Source organism: Pleurodeles waltl, chromosome 11 (assembly GCF_031143425.1).
Source record: "Pleurodeles waltl isolate 20211129_DDA chromosome 11, aPleWal1.hap1.20221129, whole genome shotgun sequence".
Lineage (NCBI taxonomy): Eukaryota > Metazoa > Chordata > Amphibia > Caudata > Salamandridae > Pleurodeles > Pleurodeles waltl.
Window position 1 is genome coordinate 680388193 of NC_090450.1, and position 24491 is coordinate 680412683.

Below are 24491 nucleotides of genomic sequence, written 5' to 3' on the forward strand. Positions count from 1 at the left end.
TGACAATTTAACTTTAGTGTTGGGTTCCAGAGTAGCATGCTGCTCGGCGCAAAGCGCTTGAACACCTCACCTGGGGTAGTAGACGCTATATAAATTCAAATACAATTACAGTCTTCATGGCGACCCATCCATTTTGCGTTACACCACTGATCTTGTCAGACCCTGGCGAAGCCAGGAGATGGCGCTCTTTGAGTTTTCAACCGCCTTATAGAATGGAGGGACAACATTAGGATGGGGAGAATATGCATCCCTTCAGATCTTGGACCCACGCAAGGCTTGTCAGGAAATACTTTGCCCTGTTAGCAAAACACAGACTTGACGCTGTGCCCGGGGGAGCGTGCAGCAGATGTCAGGTCCCTTTAAACCAAACAAAGCACAGCAAAGAACAATTTTAACACGCTGTGCTCATTCTGGTGAAATGCGAACTTGGCTCAGAAGGGGAACCATAGCCAAGTAGGGCTGCCGAAAGTCGTGCAAACTCACGGAGCCGGGATTCGACGGGTCCGCCGAGGAAGGAGAGCAGAACTGTTGTGGGAAAGTTCCAGGAAAAGTTGAATTTGCGGAAAAGTTATACTTGAATTTTAGGAAGACGTGTGCCCCACTTTTGGAAAAGTTGCACTGGATTTTTAAAGGTTCTCTGTTTTTCCGGGAGCGTGTGATCAATTCTCCCTTCTCTTTGTCTCGGAATTGCTGCCCATCGTGTCGCTCGTCACCAGGTACGATGGCGGGGGTGCGCGGCATTGCCATGCGTGTCGGCAAGCCATGTCTGCTCCTAGCCGCATTCCTGATGCTGGCATGTGAAGGTCAAGACGCAAATGGGGGAAAAGGAGGGCCATCCTGCTATGGAGGATTCGATCTATACTTTATTTTAGACAAGTAAGTGGCTTCAGTTTGTTTATACTCACCGTTCATAGTGCCAAGAACAATACTCCAGTGGACGTTTCCGCGCTGTACAAATAATTGTGTTAATCAGATATCATGATAACGATTAAAGAGTGCAAATATGGTAATGTTGGTTTGTTGCTACTGTGCGAGGGAGCTGCAGCCTGGGTCAGGGCATTAGCAGTACTCTTTGGAGACTGGAACGATGTCAAGCTGCAACCGCGGGAACTCTGACGGGCAGCGGGTTATATTGGCACTCTCTGCTTTGGCGGTCTTTTCTGCACTGGAAAACCGTGGGTCTGAAAAGTTTTACCTGACAAAGGCTTGCGTTGGCGCACATTGCTGTAAGCGCCTATTTTTTAGTGGAGCAGTGTGAAGCTGTGGGTGCTGTGACTGGCACAGCGCTACACTGGCAGAGCCCAGCGGTGCTCTTCTTCACTGGAGCAGTGTGAGACTGCGATTGCTGTGACAGGCACAGCGCTACACTGGCAGAACCCTAGCGGTGCCCTTCTTCACTGGAGCAATGTGAGGCTGCGATTGCTCTGACTGGCACAGGGCTACACTGGCAGAGCCCTATCGGTGCTCTTTTTCACTGGAGCAGTGTGAGGCATTGTTAGCTGTGCCTGGCACAGGGCTACACTGGCAGAGCCCTAGTGGTGCTCTTCTTCACTGGAGCAGTGTGAGGCATTGTTAGCTGTGACTGGCACAGGGCTACACTGGCAGAGCCCTAGCGGCGCTCTTCTTCACTGAAGCAGTGTGGGGCGTAGGTAGCTGTGACTGGCACAGGACTACACTGGCAGAGTGCTAGCGGCGCTCTTCTTCGCTGGAGTTGTGATTGCTGTGACTGGCAAAGGGCTACACTGGCAGAGCCTTAGCGGCGCTCTTCTTCACTGGAGCAGTGTGAGGCTGCGATTGCTGTGACTGGCACAAGGCTACACTGGCAGAGCCCTAGCGGTCCTCTTCTTCGCTGGAGTTGTGATTTCTGTGACTGGCACAGGGCTACACTGGTGCTCTTCCTCACTGGAGCAGTGTGAGGCTATGGAATCTGTAACTGGCACGGGGCTACACTGGCAGAGCTTTAGTGGTGCTTCTCTTCACTGGTGCAGTGTGAGGCAGGGGACTACACTAGCCCATAGCCTTAGGCGCGTTTTTTCCTCACTGGAGCAGTGTGCGACAAAGAGCCTAAGCGAAGCTGTTCTTCGCTGAAGCAGTGGAAAGTTCGGGAACTCTGCCTGGCACGGACTTACATGGGAAGAGACTGGGGGCAGTGCCTCTTTGCTGGAGCAGTGTGGGGCTGCAGCAGCAACCACTGGCACAGAGTTACACAGGGACTGAGCGCCTCCGCTGTTTCGTCCTCACTCGAGCAGTGTGAGGCTCAGAGGTGTGCTTGGCACAGGGTTAGGTGGGTACAGTGACTTGGCAGCGTTCATAGTGCGTGGTCTGGAGCAGCGGGATGACTTAGGAACTCTGCCTAAAATTGATGACATCGGAACATTGCACTGTATTGCTTTGGTGGATATAGAGCTCTAGCAGTGCACTGCAGCAACAAAGAGGGTGAAGGCGAATGAGTTTTACCTGGCAAAAGGGGCGCAGCTCTGGCAGTGCCTCCAATGCACTGCAGGAGTGAGAGGCAAGCTGTAGAAACCCGGCCCGAACGTTTTAGGGGCACAGACCTCTGTGGTAGTGTGAACATATGAACTCAGTCCGTCACTGGGTTAAGAGGGTACCTGGCACCCGTGTGCGAGTACACGAGCGCTTCCTGCCAGAGGTTGCCTGGAGCAGAGCATTAGCAGTGCCGCAGTTTAGCCGGAGCAGTGCACGGCTTCTGAAAGGACGCTGTCAGGCACTCAGCTGGTTAGATGCAGAGCTCGCGCGGCGCTCCCGGCGCACTGGAGCAGTGTGCGAGCTTAGCGGGTCTGACTCTGTCGCATTGGTTTCGAGGTTCAGAAGTGCCACTGGCACGCTGCAGCAGTGTGAGGTCTTAGGAGATCGGCTTCTCGCTACGCCAGTGGTACTCTGTAGATGGCAAGAGCTCTGGCAGCTTAGGGTATACAGCATTTTAAGTGCCACTGGTGCACTGAAGCAGTGAATGGCTCTGCCAGGCGCTAGATTTGTGCGGTGTAGAGCTTTAGCAGTACCCTTCGTGCACTGGAGCAGGACTCATTTGCGTGTCCTCTGCTAAACTTTAAGGTTGATATTTACAGAGCTTGAAGCACTGACAACAGTGCACTGCTGCAGCGAGAGACTGAATTACCCCCACCAGACGTGAAGGGATGATAGACAGTTTTAGAAGTGTTCCTGGTTGACTTATGCAGCGAGAGTCGGTTTGATGGATACGGAGCTTTAGCAGTGCCCTTGAGACATGGGGGTCTAGAAGGACTCTGTCAGGCGCAGAGCTTTAGCCGTTCCCCTGGTTTAATACATTAATGGGAGACGGAATAAACTAGGATTTGATAGATGCAGAGCCTTAACAGTGCTCCTGGAGCATTGCAGCAGTGAGGGTTAAAAGACCGCTACCGTGCACAGGGTTTGATCGATACAGAGCTTCTGCAATGCCCCAGCTGCACTGAAGCAGAGTCTGAAAGCTCTGTCACGTGCATGATTTGATAGGTGCAGACATTTCTAGTGCCCCTTGAGTACTGCAGAGGTGAGAGGGCTAATGATCTCTGGCAGATGCAGAGACTGACGGCTACAGAGCGAGCTCCTGTGCCCTGCATCAACGAGAGGCTGAATGAGTACTGCCAGGCACTGGGACTGATAGAGGCAGTGCACTAGCAGTGCTCCTTATGTACTGCAGCAGTGGAGGCCGAATGATCTCTGACAGATGCAGGGTTTGATAGACACAGAGCACTAGCAGTGCCCGTTGGGCAATGCAGTAGTTAAAGACAGAACATTCTAGCAGTGCCCCAGATGCACTGCAGTAGTTAAAGACAGAACACTCTAGCAGTGCACCTGGTGCACTGCAGTATTTAAAGGCAGCACACTCTAGCAGTGGCCCTAATGCACTGCAGTAGTGAAAGGCAGCAAACTCTAGCAGTGCCCCTGATGCACTGCAGTAGTTAAAGGCAGCACACTATAGTAGTGTCCCTGATGCAGTGCAGCAGCGAAAGGCATCAACCAGATTCTGGGTTTGATGGATAGAGAAGTCCTGTGGTGCCCGTGGTTCACTGCAAAACTGTGAGCGCTGTCAGACACAGGATTTGTTAGTTACAGAGCTTTAGCATTGCCCCCAGAGCACTGAAGATGCCAGAGGCTGAATGAGCTTTGCTAGCTGGACGGTTTGTTAAGCATAACCTACTAGCAGTGCTCCTGGTACACTGCAGCAAAGAGAGGCTTAATGAACACCGCAAGGTGCACCATCTTTAGAGGCAGAGCAGTGCTCCTTGTGTACTGCAGAGATGGGGGCCGAATGATTTCTGACAGATGCAGGTTATGAAGGATACACACAATACTAGCAGCGCCCCTGGTGCACTGCAGTAGTTAAAGGCAGCACGCTCTGGCAATGCCCCTGGAGCACTGCAGTAGTTAAAGGCAGAAGACTATAGCAGTGCACCTGGTGCACTGCAGTACTTAAAGGCCACACACTCTAGCAGTGCCCCTGGCACACTGCAGTAGTTAAAGGCAGCACACTAGCAGTGCTCCTTGTGCAGTGCAGCAGTGAAAGGCTTCTACCAGATTCAGGGTTTGGTGGATAGGGAAGTTCAGCAGTGAAGGATACTGCGGAACTGGGAGACTGCACGAGCTCTGATACACACAGGTTTTGGTATCTATAGAGCTTTAGCAATGCCCCCAGCGCACTGAAGAACTCAGTGAGAACCTGAATGAGCTTTGCCAGCTGGAGGGGTTGCTAGGCAAAGCCTTCTAGCAGTGCTCCGGGTGCACGGCAGCAGAGAGAGGCCGCATGAGCAATGTCAGCCACAGGATTTGATAGGGAGCTTTAGCAGCCCACCTGCTTTACTGCAGCTGTGAAAGACTGAATGAGCTAGAAGAAACACAAGCTTTGATAGATGCAGACCTCTAGCAGTGCCCCTGGTGCATTACAGTAGTGCAGTGAGAAACTACGTGAGCTTTGCCAGACATAGGGTTTGATAGAGTTTTAGCAGTGCTCTTGGTGCACTGCAGCACCGGGAGGCCGAATAAGGTCTGCCAGACAAAGACTGTATGGGAGCATTGAGTTGATTTGGAGCTGTCACTGTGCCCATGGTGCACTGCAGCAGTGAGAGGCTCAAAGAGCTCTGTCATACATGGAGTTTATAGATACAGCTTTAGCAGCGCCCCGGTGCCTAGAAGCAGCGAGACACCCCATCAGCTCTGCTACATAGTTGAAAAGGAGAGAGCTCTAGCAGGACCCTCGGTACAGTGCAGCAGTGAGAGGCTCCTTGAAATCTGCAGGTGCGTGCTGTGATGGACGCAGAGGTTTAGCAGTTCCCCTGGTGCAGTGAGAGGCAGTGTGAGCTCTTCCAGGCGCAGGGACTGACCTATAGAACGAGCTTCAGCAATACACCTGTTTCTTTGCATCAGTGAGAGGCCAGTGAGCAGTAGCAGATACAGTGTTGATAGACACTGAGGGGCATATTTACCACAGATTGTGCAGTGCTTGGTGCGCTGCCCAAGCCAATGTGAAAAACCGGAATGCACCTCATTTATGAAGTACGGCGCATTCCTGACCTTCCTGCACAAAAACAATCCAGAGAGGCATATTCCTCTTTCTATGAGTGCTGCAGAATGCAGCAGACATGGAAAGAGGAAAACAGGAGGAGAAATAAAAATATTTCTCCTCATTATATCACCCCTGGAGATGCGTAAGGGTTTGGAGCAGTCCCAGGTTTGCATCATTAAGTAAATCTGGGGCAGCGTCCAAATCATGGGTGTTGATGGGAAAACCTACTGCAGCGCCCATGGGAAGCCTCCTGGATGCAGAGTAAGGCGACGCAGTGACTTGCGCTGTCTTGCCTTACTCCATATCTATCAGGCCATGAAAAGCCGGGCAAAGTGGCCTTGCATGGCCTCGTACATATGGTTTTGCAGTGTGCGCTGCCACAGCATAAAAAAATGTGATGCTGCAGCGGCACATGGGGCTTGTAAATATGCTCCTGAGTTTGAGCAGTGGTCCTGGTACACTGCAGCAGTGAGAGGCTGCATGTGCAGTGGCAGATGCAGGGTTTGCTAGATAGAGAGCTCTAGCAGTGCTCTGGGAGCACAACAGTAGTGATAGGCTGCATGACTTCTGCCAGGCACAGGATCTGCCAGAGGGGCTAAAACAGCATGAGCTTGCAGGTGTGCTGGCTGACACTGGGATACAGGCAGCATTTAACTTCAAAGGAATTTTTTGAGACTTTATGCAGTTTTCACACTGTTTTAAGTCAGTAGTGATAGGCCTGATTAAGAAAGGCTTTGTCCTGCCTTAAGACGGCAATAAAACTCTCCTTCATGGTTTAAGATATGAATAATATCTTTAGACAAAGTAGTGCGAGGGAAAACCCGCCCTAGGACACCTTCACCAAAATCAACTTAAGTTAATCAAGGTCCTGTATAGAAAGTAGGTATGGCGATAGGTTTCACACTGGAAGAAATGGAAGTGCATTTAGGCGACATTAGTTTAATTATGGTTAATCTCTGCAACTTTGCATGCTACCCACTAAAATTAGGATATGTCTCTTTATTAATTAGAACATATCAGTGTAGGCAGTGATACATTTATTAGGGCAACTCATCATGGGAGCAACAATGGGAACACAGTAAAGGCCAGACTTAGAGTTTGGAGCTCGGATTACTGCATCACAAACATGACAAATAACCCTTCTGCCTTATTACAGGTGCATTATGTACTATGTCACCTATGATTCGGATGGTATATCCATCACATTTTTGTCTGTCTGTATATCCATCACAATTGTGATGGAGTACCTTGTCCAGCAAACTCTAAATCTGGCCCAAGTGTTTAATTGCATCCATCGCTTCCTATTATTGTGTGCTTCTCTGATTGATAGGGACATCTTTTTTGCCATTTTACATAGCACAAGCTCGACGCGCAGGTATTGGAGCGCTTTACATGAGCACCAGTTGTAGTACACAAGGTGGCATTCATTTGTTTTAGGCACAAAGAGATTATGTGATTTGCTCAGAATCACAGGATCTTCAGCCAACGCTGAGAATCAAACCTTGTGCCCCAGTTTTAAAGTCACCAGCTTTGTCCCTAACACCAAATTCTCGCATGTGCAACTGACGCTATGACAGTGAGTGGGCGGTACACTAACCCTCCTAGAAGCAGTGTAATACTTTTGACAGCTACCCGCTTTAGTTGACATTATTTATATGTCCTATAATCCTCTCCCTCATCTATTGTGATGAAAATGGACCACTGTAGGTGCATGCGTGTGTCCTCAACAAGTAAAAACCAGAATAGTGGGGGAGTAAAAATGTGTCAGCTCTATACACAACCTGCACATGTTAAAACCATGGCATATCACATGTTGTCTCTGCTTATGGATAGGGTGGACATGTTTCACTGCCATTACACTGTTTTGAGGCAGCTTCATAAGGACCACAGGAGAAGGGCATTGGTGCAAACTGTATGCCTGCTGCAGGGGCCTACACCTTTATTTGCTTGCCACCACAACCATAAGGTGGAGATTATTCTTTGCTGGAACCCTAAGTTGGTATGAACGGGATATTTCCAAGCATGACGTCCTTCCTTTTCTGTCTGGATCACAAGAAAAGCCCACCTGATTCTTCACATGGGTGTTTGAGAGAAGTCAAATGCATTTGAATCAAAAGGCAAACAACTTTAAATGAGGCATTTGCACCCAAAAACCTTCAACAATAAAAGGAGTGTATCAGTTAGCTTGGGAACCATCAGTGTTAATAATAATAAAGCTCAAATGATTTTAATAAGCACAATGTGTATGGACTTTATTCAGAGTTCGGCAGGTGGGATAGTCTTTTTAAAAAATGGCAGATATCCCGTCTGCCATATTATAAGTGCCATAGGCTGCAGTGTACTTTTAATGCTGCAGATGGGACATCCTCCACATTTTGACGGTGAGTGACATCTGTCAAACTCTATATAAGGACCAATGTTGGGGTGCATGAAAACATCGCATGTAAAATGTGCACAATATTAAGGAACCTTCCCCACTAGCATTTACAGCTTCAAAAGCCTCCTGATTCCCTTTAAGAAGGCATTTTACACTGAATCAGGGCGCACACAACAATGTGGGCTTTTGGTATTTCTACAGAAGAACCTCCAATTTTTAGATTCAAAGTTTGTACTAACAGCTCAGAATGGTTTCTTAAACTTCGAACTTGACTTTGTTGAGTAAAAGATACATATTTCTCAAGGACGTTCTGTGATCACAGGTGGCTCCTTGGGGTTGTTGTTCGGTGATTCTTTATTAGTGTGTCAGGCGCATATGGAAGTAGTTAGCAGAGCTCTTCTAAGTTTTGGTCAAAACACATGGGGAAGAGTAACATAAGCCGAGAGTAAATGCAAAAATAAGTGATTTTTTGGAAGGTTCCCAGCAGAGGAGTGAAAAACACCACATTTTCTCGAAACACTGTTTATTTGTCCAGAAGTGCCACTGAAACATTCAGACTTTTGCAATAACCAGTAATAGATGACATTCCAGTGTGCTACCAGCCCAGGTGCCAACAGCCCAAACAAGAGGCCTTTCAATGAGCTGCGGGGGCATAGTGGTGAGCAGTGCCCTGGCACAGCAGTGCACCCATCAGGCACATAAGGCTCTGTCCCCAAAGAAGACAACCACTCAAGGGCTGAGGCAACAACTAACAAAAGGGCTTTGCTAGACCTATGAATGGAATGTTCATGTGGGGTTCTGGGAAATGGGAGAGCAAAAATAGGACATAGAATACCTTCTGCTTTAAGCCTGGTGTTGGTGTGGCTGGGCAATGAATGACAAAGAAGAAATAATGACATGACGGAAAACCAGGGGGTATTTAAGAAATACCACAAAGAGAGACCAAAGAGAGACTAGAAAACCCAAGAGAAAACCTTCAGGCATCTGGATCTTGTGTGTTGGTCTTGTAAGAGCTAATGAAGCAACCTACGCCTCCCTGAACCAGCATTGTTTTGCAGTATTACCTAATCAAAGAAGTCAAACAACCCTACAACAGCAGTGCTTGCCTGGTGGGGTTAATAAAGACAACTCAGAGGCCGGCATTACAAGTAGATGAGTTGGGGCCACTGAAAGGCCAAGCCTGGCTCAAGCCACAAGCCTAACTCTGACTCAGTTGGAGTTTCTCTTGGAGCCTAAAACGAGCCGAGCTTTCATGTGGTTTCTGGTGCTCCAGACCCAGTACTCAAGACAACATTTTCTAGGACCTATTTTGATTCAACATGATATATTATGTGGTGTCTGTATTTATTCAACAGAGTGTGCTGATGTAGCGCCTCTCAGATTAAAGACAAAGCATTAACCTCTGATGTAAAAGGGAAGCAAGAGATATGCATCTTGTGGCTGAATTGCGCAACCGGGAAACATGGGATCAATGCTGGCTTCTCTGCTTAAGCACATTTTGTGATCCTAAGCAGTTACCTTAATTCACGAGTCCTTTACTTTATCATCACATTTGAGAACACTTTGAAATGGTTCAGTTCAGGATGTGTGCTGTATAAATTCCTCTCTTGCACATGTTTTAATAGACTTTGACATAGGTTTTATTTGTAATAACACCCTAGGCCACGTATGGGAGGCACATGACACTTAACTTTTCTGTTGCATCACTAATAGCATCATGGTTAGCAAGGGAGGGCGACATGAATTGTTCTAAGCGCATGTTTTGAAACTGTCACTTCTAAAAAAAAAAAACACTCAATGCAGTGATGCAGTCTAATGTTCTTAAGTGAAATGTTTCCACAAGGTGAAGAAGCACACTTTTTTGAAATTTGAAGACTCTTAATCATATTTTCACATGCCATTTGTTACACAATTTACATGCTAAACATGTCGACAGGTCGGCTCTTGTTATGGCTCTTTAAGCCAAGCCATACCCTTGTCTCGGCTCTGGCTCGACTCTCCCTATTAATTTGCTGGCTCACCCACCTTTAATTATCGGTCAGGGAGAGGGGATTCCGGTATATAAGTGTGCTTTGTCCAGTCAAGCATGGCCCAGTGTTTTTGCACCTGGTTTATCCTGGCTTGCGAACATCAGACACAATTTTACTGGCCGCAAAAAACAGTTGATAGCTTTAAGCTTTAATTACAGGTGTGGAGTTAGGACCCTGCAAATAGCAGGTAACTCATAGTGAGGAACCTAGTCGAGGATACTGTAGAGGCCTATGGCAGCTGACATGTGACGGGCTCTGCTCCGATTCCTGGCCTTTCATATCGGAACTCACTATGTCACTGACATAGTGATGACTCCCTAATGGCATGATTGACTTTGCCCCAATGCTACTGGCCTTTCAATGGCTTTGGCCATACACATAAGTGTCTGAAAGTGCTGAAGGCCATATGTTCATTCAGAGCTACAGATTTGACAAGACCAGTTCTCTACTCGTCAAAGAGGACTGTTTCCTAGTCTGTGCAGTAGACTTCTTTGCCATCAAGCCAGCTGTCATCAGAACCTCGAATAAAGTGCTCTGTGGACTAGCATATATGTATTGACCTACTAGGAGTACAGTGTGCAGATTCACTCGTCATTGTCACTGCAGACGTAAGGATAAAAATACATGGGCCCATATTTATGATCCATTGGCGTAGGGCAGCACCACAAGTCTTCTTACTGCACTGCCCTACTCCAATGTGAAGGGGCATGAATGCACCATATTAATGAAACATGGTGCATTCTTGTCCTTTCCCGCCTGCACAGGCACACAATTTGCTGCCTGGTGCCAACTCAGGCACTGTTGCACCATGGTGCAAGGGTGTCTGCGTTGCATGCAGGATTGTTTTTGTACAGGAAGGGGCACCATCTTGCACAAAAATAATCCGAAAAGAGAATGCAGCACACAGAAAGAAGAAAAAAGGAGGAGAAGTAAAAATATTTATGATCGTTCCGCCACCCCTGGGAAGGTGTAATAGTTTAGCACTGCCTCGGGTTTATGCCATTAAGTAAATCTGGGGCAGCGTCAAAATCCATGGGGGTTGTGTGGTAAAAACCACCCCAACACCCAAGGAACACCCCCCGCACAAAGGCAACGCAGTGACTTAGGCTGCTTTGCCTTACTCCATATCAATGAGGCCATGGAAAGCCATGAAAATTGGCTTTGTGTGGCCTCATAGATACGGCTGAGAGGCTTGCGCTGTCGGAGTGTCAAAAAAGTGATACTCCGGTGGCACAAGCATCTCATAAATATACCCCATGGTGTAGGCAGTGTTCAGGCACTTGGGCTGTCTCTGCCTCTCCGTATTCAAGGAATAGCGCACTTTGACCGCTCATTGTAGGGACGCCTGTGCTGCCACTGCTCATCCTGAGCGAAACCCAATAGTACATAGTCTTTGCAGTGCTCGGATGTGTGAATTGTCACTACTTTTCCACAAAGCAATAATCACTTTGTTATTCTGGGTAGGAGGCCCTTGTACTACTGTTGCTTTTCCATATCTGAGGTAAAAATCACTTTTGCAGCTTGGCCCTTGTGCTGACACCTCTCACCCAGATCTGCAAACTAAGGAACATTGGGAGTGTAGTATGCATATGAATAACTGACAATCACTCCCTGAGGTATAAAGCACAAAGGCCCTGATTTAAGACGGCCTAGAGCCACTTTAGTGCCACCTTAGCATCTATTTTTGACGCTAAGGTGGCCTTTTCCCTGCACCAGATTTTTAAAGTGACGCAATGCATGCACTGCGCCACTTTGTAACCCTTTGCGCTACATTATGCCTGCACCAGGCATAATGTATTCATAGGGGGCTGTCTCCCATTAGAGGCGGCTGAAAAAATGGCACAAAGAAATCGAAGAGATTTTTTTTGTGCCATTTTTTCAGCACTTTTAATGCCTGCTCAGAACAGGCGTTAAAAGGGGGCACACCAATGTTTACAATGGGCCCCTATGTACTGTTCAGGGTTAGCGCCAAAGTTTTGGCACTAACCCTGAACATTACATCAATAGCGTCAAAAATGTTGCCGCTTTTGCCCCCTACCCTGTGCCATGGTGCGCCGTATCTTAGCTATGGCGCACACATGGTGGCGGTAGGGGTGCGCAAAGGGGAGCAAGTAAAGTGCAGCACCACTTTCCTTAAATCTGCCCCATAGAGCCTTGTTTAGAGGTTGGTGATCAGTCAGCAGGACCTCCAGGGCAGCAGCGGGATTTACTTTGCTGCCTTTGTGGAAGACCAACTGTCACGCTTAAGGTTCTTCTTCATGCAGGTGGGCATCTCTGTGACTTAAACTTAGCCGCTGATGAGGCAGCCTCATTGAAGGCACTGGAGGTTTGTTGAGCAGCTTCCCTGTTAAATGGACCACTCAGGAACATTTTATGTTATTCAAAAACAAAGGGCCTGATTTAGATTTAGGCGGATGGGTTACTCTGTCAAAATGGTGACGGATATTCCATCTGCCGAAATATAAATCCCATAGGATACAATGGGATTTGTATTTTGGCAGATGGGTTATCTGTCACTGTTGTGACTGAGTAACCCATGCTCCGAAATTTAAATCAGGCTCAGTGTCCCAAAGCAAAATCTAGTTTTTGAAAAACAAAAAAGTAAATTTCCCTGACTTGCTAGAAGTTTTCTTCCTGTCTGTGTTGTTTGTTTGCTTTCTTGTTTGGGACTGCCAGGCTTTTTTGACGATTCCCAAATAGACAAAAATTGTATCCTAGGGGCAGATGGTCTGAGTTACTTTTACAGAATGCCCAATATCAGTCAGGCTGTCATTCAGAGGTTTCCAGCGTTGGAGCTAGCAGAGGATCTGCTGGTGGAAACTTGGTAGTTCATCCGCCTCTAAATAGACCAGAGGGACCATGAGTTTGAAGGACAAGGCATTCTGTCACGTTCATAGAAGATAACCTTTTCCACCTAAGTCTAATTAAGGCCCTTTTTCTTTCCATTGAGCTGATTTTTGTACTGCCATGGACCTTGAGGATTATATTGCCTGTACCACTCTTGATGTAGTGAGTAAAACACAGGGCAGAGTACTGGTGCATCCGCTCTGCCTTACTGCTTGGCGCACTAGTCTGTTCTTAGCATAGGTATGGCATCAGGTAATTTTGTTAATTTGGGCTGATTTTCCAAACGGTTTTGATTCATTTTGTGAGGCTCTGCTTTTAGTAGTGTGAATGAATACGTTCCAATGTTAGATGAATGTGTCAACTCCAATGAGTTGTTGGTTCACATTCTTGGTGGAAGATGAGTGAGACAGAAGAATTGTACAAAATTGCTCATGTATCTTCTCGGATAATATGCATTTTCATGCCCGCTCACATTGAAGCGTAGTGCCCTGATGCTTGTGCTCCCACCCTTGCCGTTCCTGACGTAAACTATGGCACATGCATAAAATCATTGCTGAAGTTTCTTCTTGAGTTTGTGTGTACTGTTATGGATGACCTATGCAGTATTTTTTTGAGTTTTGGTTTCCTTCTGCCATGGCCGGCTTTAGTGCGGTCCGACCGATGCAGCCGCTACTGGTGCTCACCTCCAGAGAGGCAGTGTTTCAGAAATAACTTTTGGTTTTAAAATTACTTGCTGTTTCCTTGCATGTCCAGAGTGTGTTTTCAGGCAACAATAAAAAATGTTGAGATAATGCAGATGATTACTGTTTCTGGTGGAGAGAGATTAAAGGCCTGATTACGACCTTGGAGGATGGGCTTCTCCGCCACAAAAGTGACGGAGATCCCGCCCGCCGTTTTATACGTTCCATAGAATATAATGGAACTGGTAATACAGAGGACGGGATATCCGTCACTTTTGAGATGGAGTAGCCCATCCGCCAATGTCGTAAGCCCTAAGTTTTGTCTAGTGGCAGTTTTTACTCATCTTAAAGTAGCGCTGAGGATTAAGATGCCTGCTGCAAAGAACCTGTACCATGCAGATCACAGAACGGCGGTCCTCATTGTTTGTGTAATATTTCATATACAATGATTTACACACGTAAGATTCATTGCCTCTTTATAATGCGTGCATAATGTAAAGTGCTCTGGCACCCCAGGGTTGATATGAGTAGCACTATAAAACAAAAGAAATGCGTGTGAGAAAGGGGCTGTGAAGAGATGAGTGACACTATTTGAGGGTGGTAGTGAGGGACTGCATGAAGATGGAGGTTATTGGGGGCAGGAGCCCCAAAAAAGACTGTTGCATCAGGCGCTTCTAACTCTAAAGCCGACCCTGCCTTCTGCAACTTGGCTCCAGCTGCAGAAGGTTTATCTGGCGTATTTTGTCCAGGTCCTGATGTCACGCTTGAAGTGTTGTGTTGAGCTCAGATTCTCAGATCTAACAGTGCAAATCTATTCTGTCCTCATAAATGCAAAAAAAATAATAATAAATGCAAAACAAAAAAACACATGGTGAAATAGCCAAAAGAGCACACAGAGACTAATTCTGCAACTGATTGGACCCTCAATAGGCACCGTAGCATAATTCTAAAAATCTCTTAAAACTCTTGTTAAAGAGAAATGAAGCTCATAACCATATTCTTCAGCGGTAATCTCATACTTACCTTTTTCCCCGAGACCAACCCTTTATTGGCAATGGAGCCTTTCTTGGTACTTTGAGATTTCTCCTCTATCAGTGTGAATACAAACCTTCTCTACGACCACTGAGCCATAATCTTTCCATCTAGGATAGCAAAACTCTTTGACAACACATTTTGCACAATATAAAAAAACAAAAAAATAAATAATTCGAATCAAGATCTCACCTAGGGCAGTGTCTATTTTCTGAGGCATCATCTGGAGAATTTGCTAAAGCTGCATGGGTTTTATCTAAACTATTGTGTCCGGTTCTGGAGGATGCATCTCGAGACCTGTATTTCTTTCTAGAGGACACAGCTCCAGAAGGAGAAAGCCCGATTTAGTGCAGCCAATAGGAAAGTTACCAAGATGGACCGCATTCATCATCAGTCAAGTTTATGAGCAGAGACACAAATATGTAGTGTTGGAGTGTAGTAGATGTCCTTTGTAGTTGGTGTTATGGGGAGAAATTATAGTAGGTAGCAAATCATTGCATCACTTTTTATAATGATTTGCTACCTACTATAATTTCTCCCCATAACACCAGCTACAAAGGACATCTACTACACACCAACACAACACCCAATCATTTAAATCCCACACCATGGCAAATACCCTACTTCACCTAGAATCTATATATTTAACACCTACACTCTAAATCTAGTGCACCATGTACCACCACTCATTACACACATCACCTAAAACTATAGCTGACTACTCGTACTCTATGCACCACTTGTGCTATACTCCTATAGTCTATTCCACCATCTGCAACCTATATTACACCAAATACAGCCTACATCACCGAGCATCCCCACTTTATAGACCTCCTACACTGCCATCTGTAGTGCCTATTGCCCCCTATTCGCGACAGTGCTACAACTTTTTCCATCTACAAGCTATACATCACAATCAAGGGCCTATATGCAGCAGCACTAACAGCTAACACCTACATAAACAGCTTCACATACATTCCTACCTACACTACTAAGTAATGAATCATACATTAAAACAGACATCAACCTGAAAACCTTCGCATAAACTAACACAGACAATTAATAGCAGCTTTCTTTATAAATAAAGAATGCGCTTAAGGCAAAGTCTGAATCAGGATGGCCGACCTGCCAGGGCTTACCTGGATGCTGACACTGATGTGCAGGTTAGGACAGGACATGGGATGCCTTTCCTGAGCAAGAAAACAGAGCACTCCGACGAGCATCGATGTAGAGAAAAGGAAGACCCACTAATGTCCCTGCTGCTTCCAGCTGTTGGCTACTCACGCAACAAAGTAAAATGGCCCAATCCACAAATCTATAATCATGTGTAAATGTCGCTTAGCATTTCAGATGGCCTTTTTTACAACTGTAAAATCACTTTTAACGGTCTCAAAAATGTGCTTGCACACACGTAAAAATATTTATACCTGGGGCATCTATTCCCAAAGTTTTCTTTAAGCTAAGGTTTTGGCTGAAAATACCTATTTTACGTCCATCAAGAATTCACAAAGGATTTCTTTTGGGTGTAAATGCATTTACTACTGTGAACTTCTCTGCCACAAGTATGGAGACATCCACAGTAATAAATCCCATTTCAGGGATGGAAAGAGGGAGATTCAAGGACTAATTTGCCTTGGAAGTTTGGGAGTGCTTCCAAACATGTATGTTCGTAGATGTTCCTAAACTCTTCTGAGACCCCTTTCTACCCCAGAATTGGAGATTTACTCAAGTCAACTCCCCTCCAATAAGGGAAGGAGAACAGATAACTTGTGGATGTGCATGAGAAGTCAGGAAAGTGCTTTCGCAAAATGGAACTACTGTAAATATTTTTCCCGTTGGAAAAACAATGTGCATTTGTTGCATGAGAAGGTCTATTAACCCTGTGTGGAGATCGATGATATTTAGAATTCCGCACCAGGGGAAATAGGAGCCCTTGTAAGGGTTACTTGAGATTCCCAGTAGAGGAGTTGGAATGTAGCATCTCCTGCTTTTTTTGAGGTGCGCTACTGGGAATGTTTATGAATAGAAAAAAAAATGTTTATCTCGGACCATACTTTTAAATTTTTTCGTACATAAGGTTTGTGGCGATTTTCATATCAGTAAATCTACTACCAAAGATACAGACATGCATTTCACGGAAGGCATGCACTGAAAGTTTGTGCTCAATCCACAAACGATCTTGTTTGTGGGTATCCATAAATGTTTTTGAAACCAATTCTCATCCTGAAACTGGTCACGAATAAACATCTACCCAAGAAAAATTAAGGGCCTGATTATAAGCTTGGCAGAAGGGATTACTCCATCACAAACATGACAGATAACTTATCTGCTGTATTATAAGTTCCATTATATCCTATGGAATTTGTAATACGGCGGACAGGATATCCGTCACTTTTGTGATGGAGTATCCCCTCCACCAAACTCGTAATGAGGCCCTAAATCTCTTTGTAGGGTAGAAATTAGCATGGAACAGAAACAGAGGGCCCGATTTAAAGTTTGGCGGGATCAAAGGGGGTGTGGCCAAGCAAGATGACCGGCAGGAGACATCTTGGTGAGCTCCCACTTCCCGGCCTAATCCTGTATAATATCCTGGCCTACCTGAGATCGCAAGTTTCTCCCCACGGCAGGGGAAGGTGCCCGGACATTGCAGACGCCCTCGGTGCCTGGATTGAGGGCTTAAGTCCGACGCTCTCGGACCGAGCGGATCAGCCTGAAATTTCTGGGCTGCATGACATGGAGGTGTGTGCCCGAAGGCCCCGCTGGGCGTGCTGCGCTTGAAACGGCATAGGCGGGGGGGGTGATTGCCCCCCCCCCAAGTGGAGGACTCCTGGATCGGCTGGCCTGGTGAGATCGCGGAGCTACGGCGTGGGCGGACCCGGTTGCCGGGGCACTGCGGCCTGGCGTTGGAGCAGGCCTGTGCATTCGAGCACGTGCGGAGGGCCTTGCCTGGGTCTCCCTGTTCATCCTGGTGCACGGTGAGGAGCGGGGACCTGGCAACAGACTCTGGATCGGCTGAGTGGGGGCAGTGAAGGAGCAGCTTGTAGCTTCTGGATAAACAATGGTGCTGCCTGCATGGTTGAGCTGCGGGCTCTGGAGTGGTGACTTGGCTGGCCAGTGAAGCGCTCGTAGCCCAGTTGTGGGCCTGCCTGGTACAGTTGTATGGAATTTGCAACTTGGGACTTATGGGGAAGACTGAACATACTGACCCCGGGGCGGCTTGTTTATGATAACAACGCCATGTGGCTGACGTGGAGCACAGCCAAGAGACTGCTCCTGCTGCTTCGAGTGGGGCTGTATTTGTCAGGTGCTGCTGCTCCTCATCAGGGCTACTCGTGGTGCGGACGCTGTGTGGTCCCTTGCCGGCTGCGGTATGGGGCGGCACCGACTGATGACGACATCGCAGGGGAATACCATTGACCAATATCCCACGCCAGTGCCCCTGCTGCAGTGCCAGACACAGTCTGGGGGGCCCAAGGATGTTCTGGGTGTGCCCGGGTCCACCGGTGAGCCTTTGCGAGCGGAACTTCTTGCAGCTATACAGGGCTCCAGGGAGGCCCTTGAGGGGAAAATAGAAACAGTGGAGGTAAATCTCCTGCGGGCAGAACTCAGGAAGGTCTCTGAGAAGGTCAAGGTAGCAGAGGGTTCCATAATGGAGCTGCAGACCGAGGTGGGCTCTCTGCGCAAACCGATGGTGCAGGTCAGTTCCACGGTCGGAAGGTTGGGTAACAGATTGGAGAATGCAGAGGGCAGGTCACATCAGAATAATATCCATTTGCTGGGGATCCCTGGACGTGCGGAGGGAGCCAAGGTGTGAGGCTTCATGGAAAGCTGGATAAAGGATGTGTTGCAACCGGTTGGATTCTCCAGGGTGTTTGAGGTGGAGCGAGGTCACAGAGCCCTGGTGGTGCTGCCTCGTCCCTGGGCACCCCCGAGAGCTATTATTGCCAGACTACTGAATTATAAGGATAGGGACAGTATCCTGAGGGCAGCCTGTGAGTCAGAGAGATTGTTTTTTGAGAATTGTAAAATCTCCATTTATCCTGACTATACGAACAGGGTTCAGACCTCTATGAAGGGGTTTATGGTGGTGAAAGCCAAACTCCGTGCCATGAACATCAGGTACATGTTGCTATACCCGGCATGCCTGAAGGTGATATCTGGGGGGGAAATCCCACTTTTTTGATCGACCAGAGGAGGTTTTGAGGTGGCTGAAGATATGGGACAAAGTTGCCCCTAGGAGGATGGAGAGGACTGGTTTACCTGTCCATTGCCCTTTGGGCCCGGCCAGCCTGAATTGGAGATCTCGTGGGCAGAAACAGCTGGAGGGCACTGCAGACCAGATAGTGGACATCGTTGCTCCGACCAGAGTCGAGATTCAACAAGAAGGGACAATGGTTGTGGTAACTCCTGGTTCAACTGATGGATCGATGGGAGCAATGGTTCTGGGTGTGGAGTCGCTCCCGGTGGACACTTGACCTGTTATCTGACTTTTGAATGCCGACGTCGTGCTCTCTTAATGGAAGGCCTGGATCTCCATGGATGGCGCCTGGAATGTTGTTGGGGTGTCTGCTATACAGGGGCACTGTTAAACTTTCAATTTGCACATAAGTTGTGTGATGGGGGAACATGCCGTTTTTTGCATTCTGTGAGTAGGTACTCAACTACAAAACTGTTGTGGTCGGGGGGTGGTCACTCCACAGTCGTGGTAGGACCTTGTAGCGGGGGAGTTGGGGATTAGGCTGTTGTCCTGGCAGCAATCATATGTATGGATCTATAGTATGGTTTGATGTGTTTAAATTACTGTTCATCCAGGGTGGGAACTGGGGATTTGGGTTGTTTGGTTGGTCCGTTGTGTGAATGTTTTCAGGTTATAATAGCAGTGCATGTGTGTGTGCAGGAGATGGAATGGACTCTCATTCTGTTTAACTCCCTGGCAGAGAGGAAAGGGAGGAGGGGCAGGTGGGACTGGAAGGGAAAACCTATTTGGTATGGGACGGCAGATTAAAATACTGACGTGGAACGTTAGGGGGTTGAAGAATTACACCACACGGTAGAGGGTGCATTCCTTTTTGAAACGTCATAAGGTTCATATAGCCTGTCTCCAGGAGATGCATATGACTGAGGAGGAAACTCAAAGGTTAGCGAAGTAATGGCGGGGTCAGATGTTCTCCTCGTCTTTCTCCTCTTATGTGAGAGGGGTGATGATATGGATCGCCCCTGGGGTTCCCTTTACCCATGTCTACAGTGAGGTGGATGTCAAGGGGAGGTATGTGCTTGTGCAAGGCACGTTAGACGGGGAGTCCCTTACCATTCTGACTAGTTATGCCCCTAATGTGGATGATCCCTCCTTTTATGATGGTATCCCTGAGATTATAGGGGATGGGATGGATGCGCCTCTTATTTGGGCAGGTGATTATAACTGTTACCTGGATGGCAAAAAGGATTGTCTACTGCCCAGATTGGGGACCAAACCACTGATGACGAGATCCCTTGTGGAGGTAATGCACAATTTGGGGCTATGGGATGCAAGGAGGGTACTACACCCGGAGGGCAGGGAGTATACATGTCACTCTAAGACGCATAACACACATAGTAGGCTTGATCGGTTTCTCCTGGGTGGCATGAACTCATCACAGATTTTGGACGTTGGTCATCTGGGCAGGTCCTTGTCTGATCATGGACCTGTGTTGATGCAGCTGCGGTGCGGACCCGATAATACTGAGCTAACACGTAGTTGGAGAATGCCTGTGGGCTTTCTGGAAGATGATGGATGTCGTGATAAGGTGGCAGTGCCTAGCAAAGACTATTTGGACCTAAACTGGTCCACTACTTATTCTAGAGGTACGGAATGGGAATCGCTGAAGGCGGTTTTGAGGGGGTGTGCATTGGTACTGCTTGTGGGGTGAGTAAACAAATGGAGCAAGAACTTACTGAATGGGAGGACACGTTGGTGATGTTGCAGGGTCAGACACCACTTATGCGGGAGGCTGAGAGGGAACAGCTTCTGCTGTACAAGATGGTGAATAACTGCTGGGATACATTAAGCAAGGTAACACTTTGAGCATATAGACAGCGCTAGCATAGGGAGGGGGATAAATCAGGCAAATTACTGGCATGGATTCTAAAAAGAGAAGTGGAGAATCCCACCATATTGTACATTAGGAATGCCAGAGATGATATAATTACCAAGCACAAGGATATACTTAAGGTTTTGGTGGAGCACCTGCAGAGAGTATCGCGGGCGAGTGCGGTAATCCCAGATGAGGAGCTGGCAAGGTTTCTACAGCTCATGCAGCTGCCGTGCTTAGAGCCAGAATGCAGGGAGGCTCTTGAAACAGCCATAACAGTAGAGGAGGTGAGCAAGGCGATGGAGGTCATGTCGAAATCTAAGTCCTAGGGGGGTGACGGGTTTCCAATTGAGCTATATCAAGGGTTTCCCCTACTTCTGCGGGAGAAATTGTTGGCGGTGTTTGAAGAGGCGCGAAAGCATGACATCCTGCCGGAAACCATGCGCCAGGGCATTGTCTGTTTGATGCTCAAACATTGGGGGGATCCTGGTGATCCCTCCTCCTATCGCCCGCTTACTATGTTGAATAGTGATGTGGAGATCCTTTGCAAAATATTGCCCACTAGGCTTCGAGGAGTAATTCGAAGTTTGGTGCATGAAGATCAATGTGGTTTCATTCGGGGTCACAGCACGGCCTATGATTTACGTTGCTTGACACATGTGCTGCATGAGACTGTGGGTGGGAAGGATAAGCTGGCACTAGTGTCATTAGACCTGGAGAAAGCCTTCGACATGGTGGAATGGGGGTACCTACTAGCGATGTTGCAGGGTATGAGGTTTGGCCCACAATTTTGTGCATCAGTGTATCTGCTATATACTGCACCCGTTGCGCATGTACGAGTGGGGGGAGAGCTATCAGAAGCGTGGGAGACTGGCAGGGGAACTAGGCAGGTCTGTCCGCTTTCTCCGCTCCTCTTTGCTTTAGCTGTGGAGCCACTGGCGATCTGGAGTCGAGAAGAACTGGAGCCCTGGGTTATCCAAGTGGGGCAGGCCACACATACTGTCTCTTTATATGCAGATGATGTGTTGGTGTCTGTTCGTGAACCTGATGTTTCGGTACCTGCGCTATTGCAGCTACTGGTGGCTTTTGGGGCTGTGTCTGGTCTTCGAGTGAATAGGAAGAAATCAGTCCTGTACCCATTGTGTTCTCTCTGTGGTGCCCCTCAGGAGGAGCTAATGAGGGTGTGGCTCCGATGAGAGCTCGAAAGCTTTAGATAACTGGGGATTTGGGTGACTCAAACCGTGCAGCCCATGAAAAACACAATGTGGAACGAGTATTGTCCGGTCTTGAGCGGTCGGTGCTATTCTGGAATAAACTACCTCTCTCGATAATGGCGAGAGCAGCTATAGCCAAGATGGTATTTTTGCCAAGGTGTCTTTATCTGGTTCAGAACTCACTGCTCCCGCTACCTGCTCAACTTTTTAATTGACTGGACAGCTTGCTGATCTAGTTGTTATGGGCTGGGCAGCATAGTAGGGTGACATTGTCGAAGATGCAGAGGCATTTGGAGGAGGGAGATTGGCAATCCCTAACATTAGAAATTACTACGATGCAGCACACCCACAGCACGAGGCGAAGTGGATGACGGACTCGGGCAACTGGGAGAAGATATTGTTTGTAGGATTGTTGGGAGTGAAGACGCTGGCGCACTTGCTAATGTCGGGTGACCGGTCTGAGTCAGATGTACCATATCTGGTTAGAACTACTGCCTGGCTATGGGAGCAGGGGGTCATGAAGGTTCTCAAATGTGCCCAATTTGATAGAGAGTTAAAGATCCGGGGGATAGCCCCTTTTAGGGATATGGATGCTTCTAATGTCAATGGAAGCCTGGAGATTGGGAAGATGTGCAGTGGTGGGAGACTTATACCCCAAAGGAGAATTCATCTAATTCTTGGATGCTCAGGATACATTCGGACTGGGCCCATGTCAGTTCTTTCAATATGCCAAAATGGAGAGTGTGGCCAAGGTGATCTGGTGTGAGTTTCCGTTGGCCCCTAAACCATCGTCGGTGTTGAATGGACTGTTGAATTGGGGTGATGACACCCATCTGATCACTCTGTTTTATAAGGCCCTTTGGGAGGACCAATTGGGTGCTATGAACGTAGCGCGCTGGACATGGGAGCATGATTTTGGAGAGCCTTTGGATGATGAGGATTGGGGATTGGCATTATCACTAGTGCGTGCGGTGTCATGCAACCATAGGTTCAAACTATTACACTTTAACTCTGGGCACTGAAGGTACATCACACCTGATCGGCTCAATAAGATCGACCCAGAAAAGGGGGCGAGTTGTCCTAAATGTGGCCTGTTGGATGCTTCTTTTCTCCATTTGGCCTGGTCCTGTCAGATGGTGTATCAATTCTGGCGGGAGGTGGTGGGTAAAGTGGAGGAGGTGACGGGACTAGGGCTCGAGGTGTCACCTGTGACATGCCTTCTAAGAGTGGTAAAGAGGGCCCGCAGTAGGAATATCCCATACAAGCTCACACAACTGGCCTTAGTGTTGGCCAAACGTAGGGTGGCCGTTGGTTGGATGAGCTCCTGGTGCCCGTCTGTCTCTTGCTGGATTCGAGACTTGATGGAAGGGGTGCTGCCGAAGAACAACATCTGCGCATGAGGCGGAGAGGGGAAGGTGTGTGGGGAGTGTAATTCTTATTGTAGTGGGTATTGTAGATTCTTATACCTGAATGCGTGTCTACCTCATCCTACAGGAATCTGATCAAAGAGTTTGTCATCCTTGTGTTGATGTGCACTGCACTGTACTGCTGTTGGTGGTTATGTTTATTAAAATCAATAAAAATAGTTATAAAAATAAAAAAGTTTGGCGGACAGGATACTCCATTGCAAATGCGATAGAGGAACCCTACTAGAGTAGATTGATGAGTCTTGTGAATTGATTTACAACTATGCCACCAGCGTTACATACACCAACCAGTGACACCAAACAATTGTGTTCTTTCTATTTATTTTAATACTTACTCCCATCACCCTGCATTGGTTTCACAATTTTTCTCTTAAACCTGTTGCTGTTGGCTGCCCTGCAGCTTTTTCAGCTTTTCTTCTGGCACTGCTAGTGCTGTACCCAGTCCAACTTACATTTCAAAGGGATTTGCCTTCTGCACAAACAAAGGGACCTGCCAATAAGCCTGCCCTGCATTTTGTCACCTCCCAGACAGTTTAAAGCATTGACAGGGGAAGAAATATACAGAACAAGATGTGGGGGTAGGAATGGGAGTCCCCCCAAACAAAGGCTGGCACTAGCATACCTATTGGACCTCAGGAGGCATGCATCAGAACACTCCTGGACCTGTGAAAGTTATAGAAGAAAGACTGCCCTGCTGCTAGAGGACAGCCCTGCTGCTTGAAGGACTGCCTTGCTGTCCAAGAAGGAAGATTGGACCTGCTTGCCGTCATCACATGCTACCCATAGTGACTCCAAAGGTCAGTGGTTGGCCTCCTTTATGAGCTGCAGGGACACAACAAGCTTCAAAGCTCTCAGCAACTGCACAGCAAACATGCTGCAACTGGATCTGCATGAGCCCTGCTGCTGGCCTCTGCTGGAGTGAGTCCTGATCCCTAAGAATTACCCCCTAGGTCCTTGACCCTTGGCTGACCTCAGAATGTACTCCTCCTGGAGCAAAGGTGAAAATTCTTGTTTCAGGAGTACGCTAGGGCTCCAAGCCACTGAGCATAGGCCTGTTAACACCAAGACTCTGTTGCCCGTGAGAACTGTCAATGGAAAGCTCCGGAGAAGTTTACTCTTCATTCTGACAGTGACTGTTCACGGTGACCAACAGCGCAAGACCTGTACTTTGCACTACAGCGACAACATCCACAACACCCAACTTGCTCCTTGCTCTACAGTGAAGTCCATCCAGACACTCAGCCTCCTCCTCAAGGCCTTCTCCATTGGGAATA

At 47.6% G+C, this 24491-nt stretch overlaps 1 protein-coding gene across 1 annotated transcript in view; it reads left to right on the forward strand.

Moving 5' to 3' along the window:
* Nucleotides 1–248: 248 nt before the first annotated feature.
* ANTXR1 (ANTXR cell adhesion molecule 1) overlaps nucleotides 249–24491 on the forward strand; it is a 398881-nt gene continuing 374638 nt past the window's right edge. Inside the window, exon 1 of the mRNA XM_069214185.1 lies at nucleotides 249–876. Coding sequence (XP_069070286.1) covers nucleotides 722–876 — 155 coding nt within the window. The 5' untranslated portion in view covers nucleotides 249–721. The remainder of the gene's footprint in view (nucleotides 877–24491) is intronic.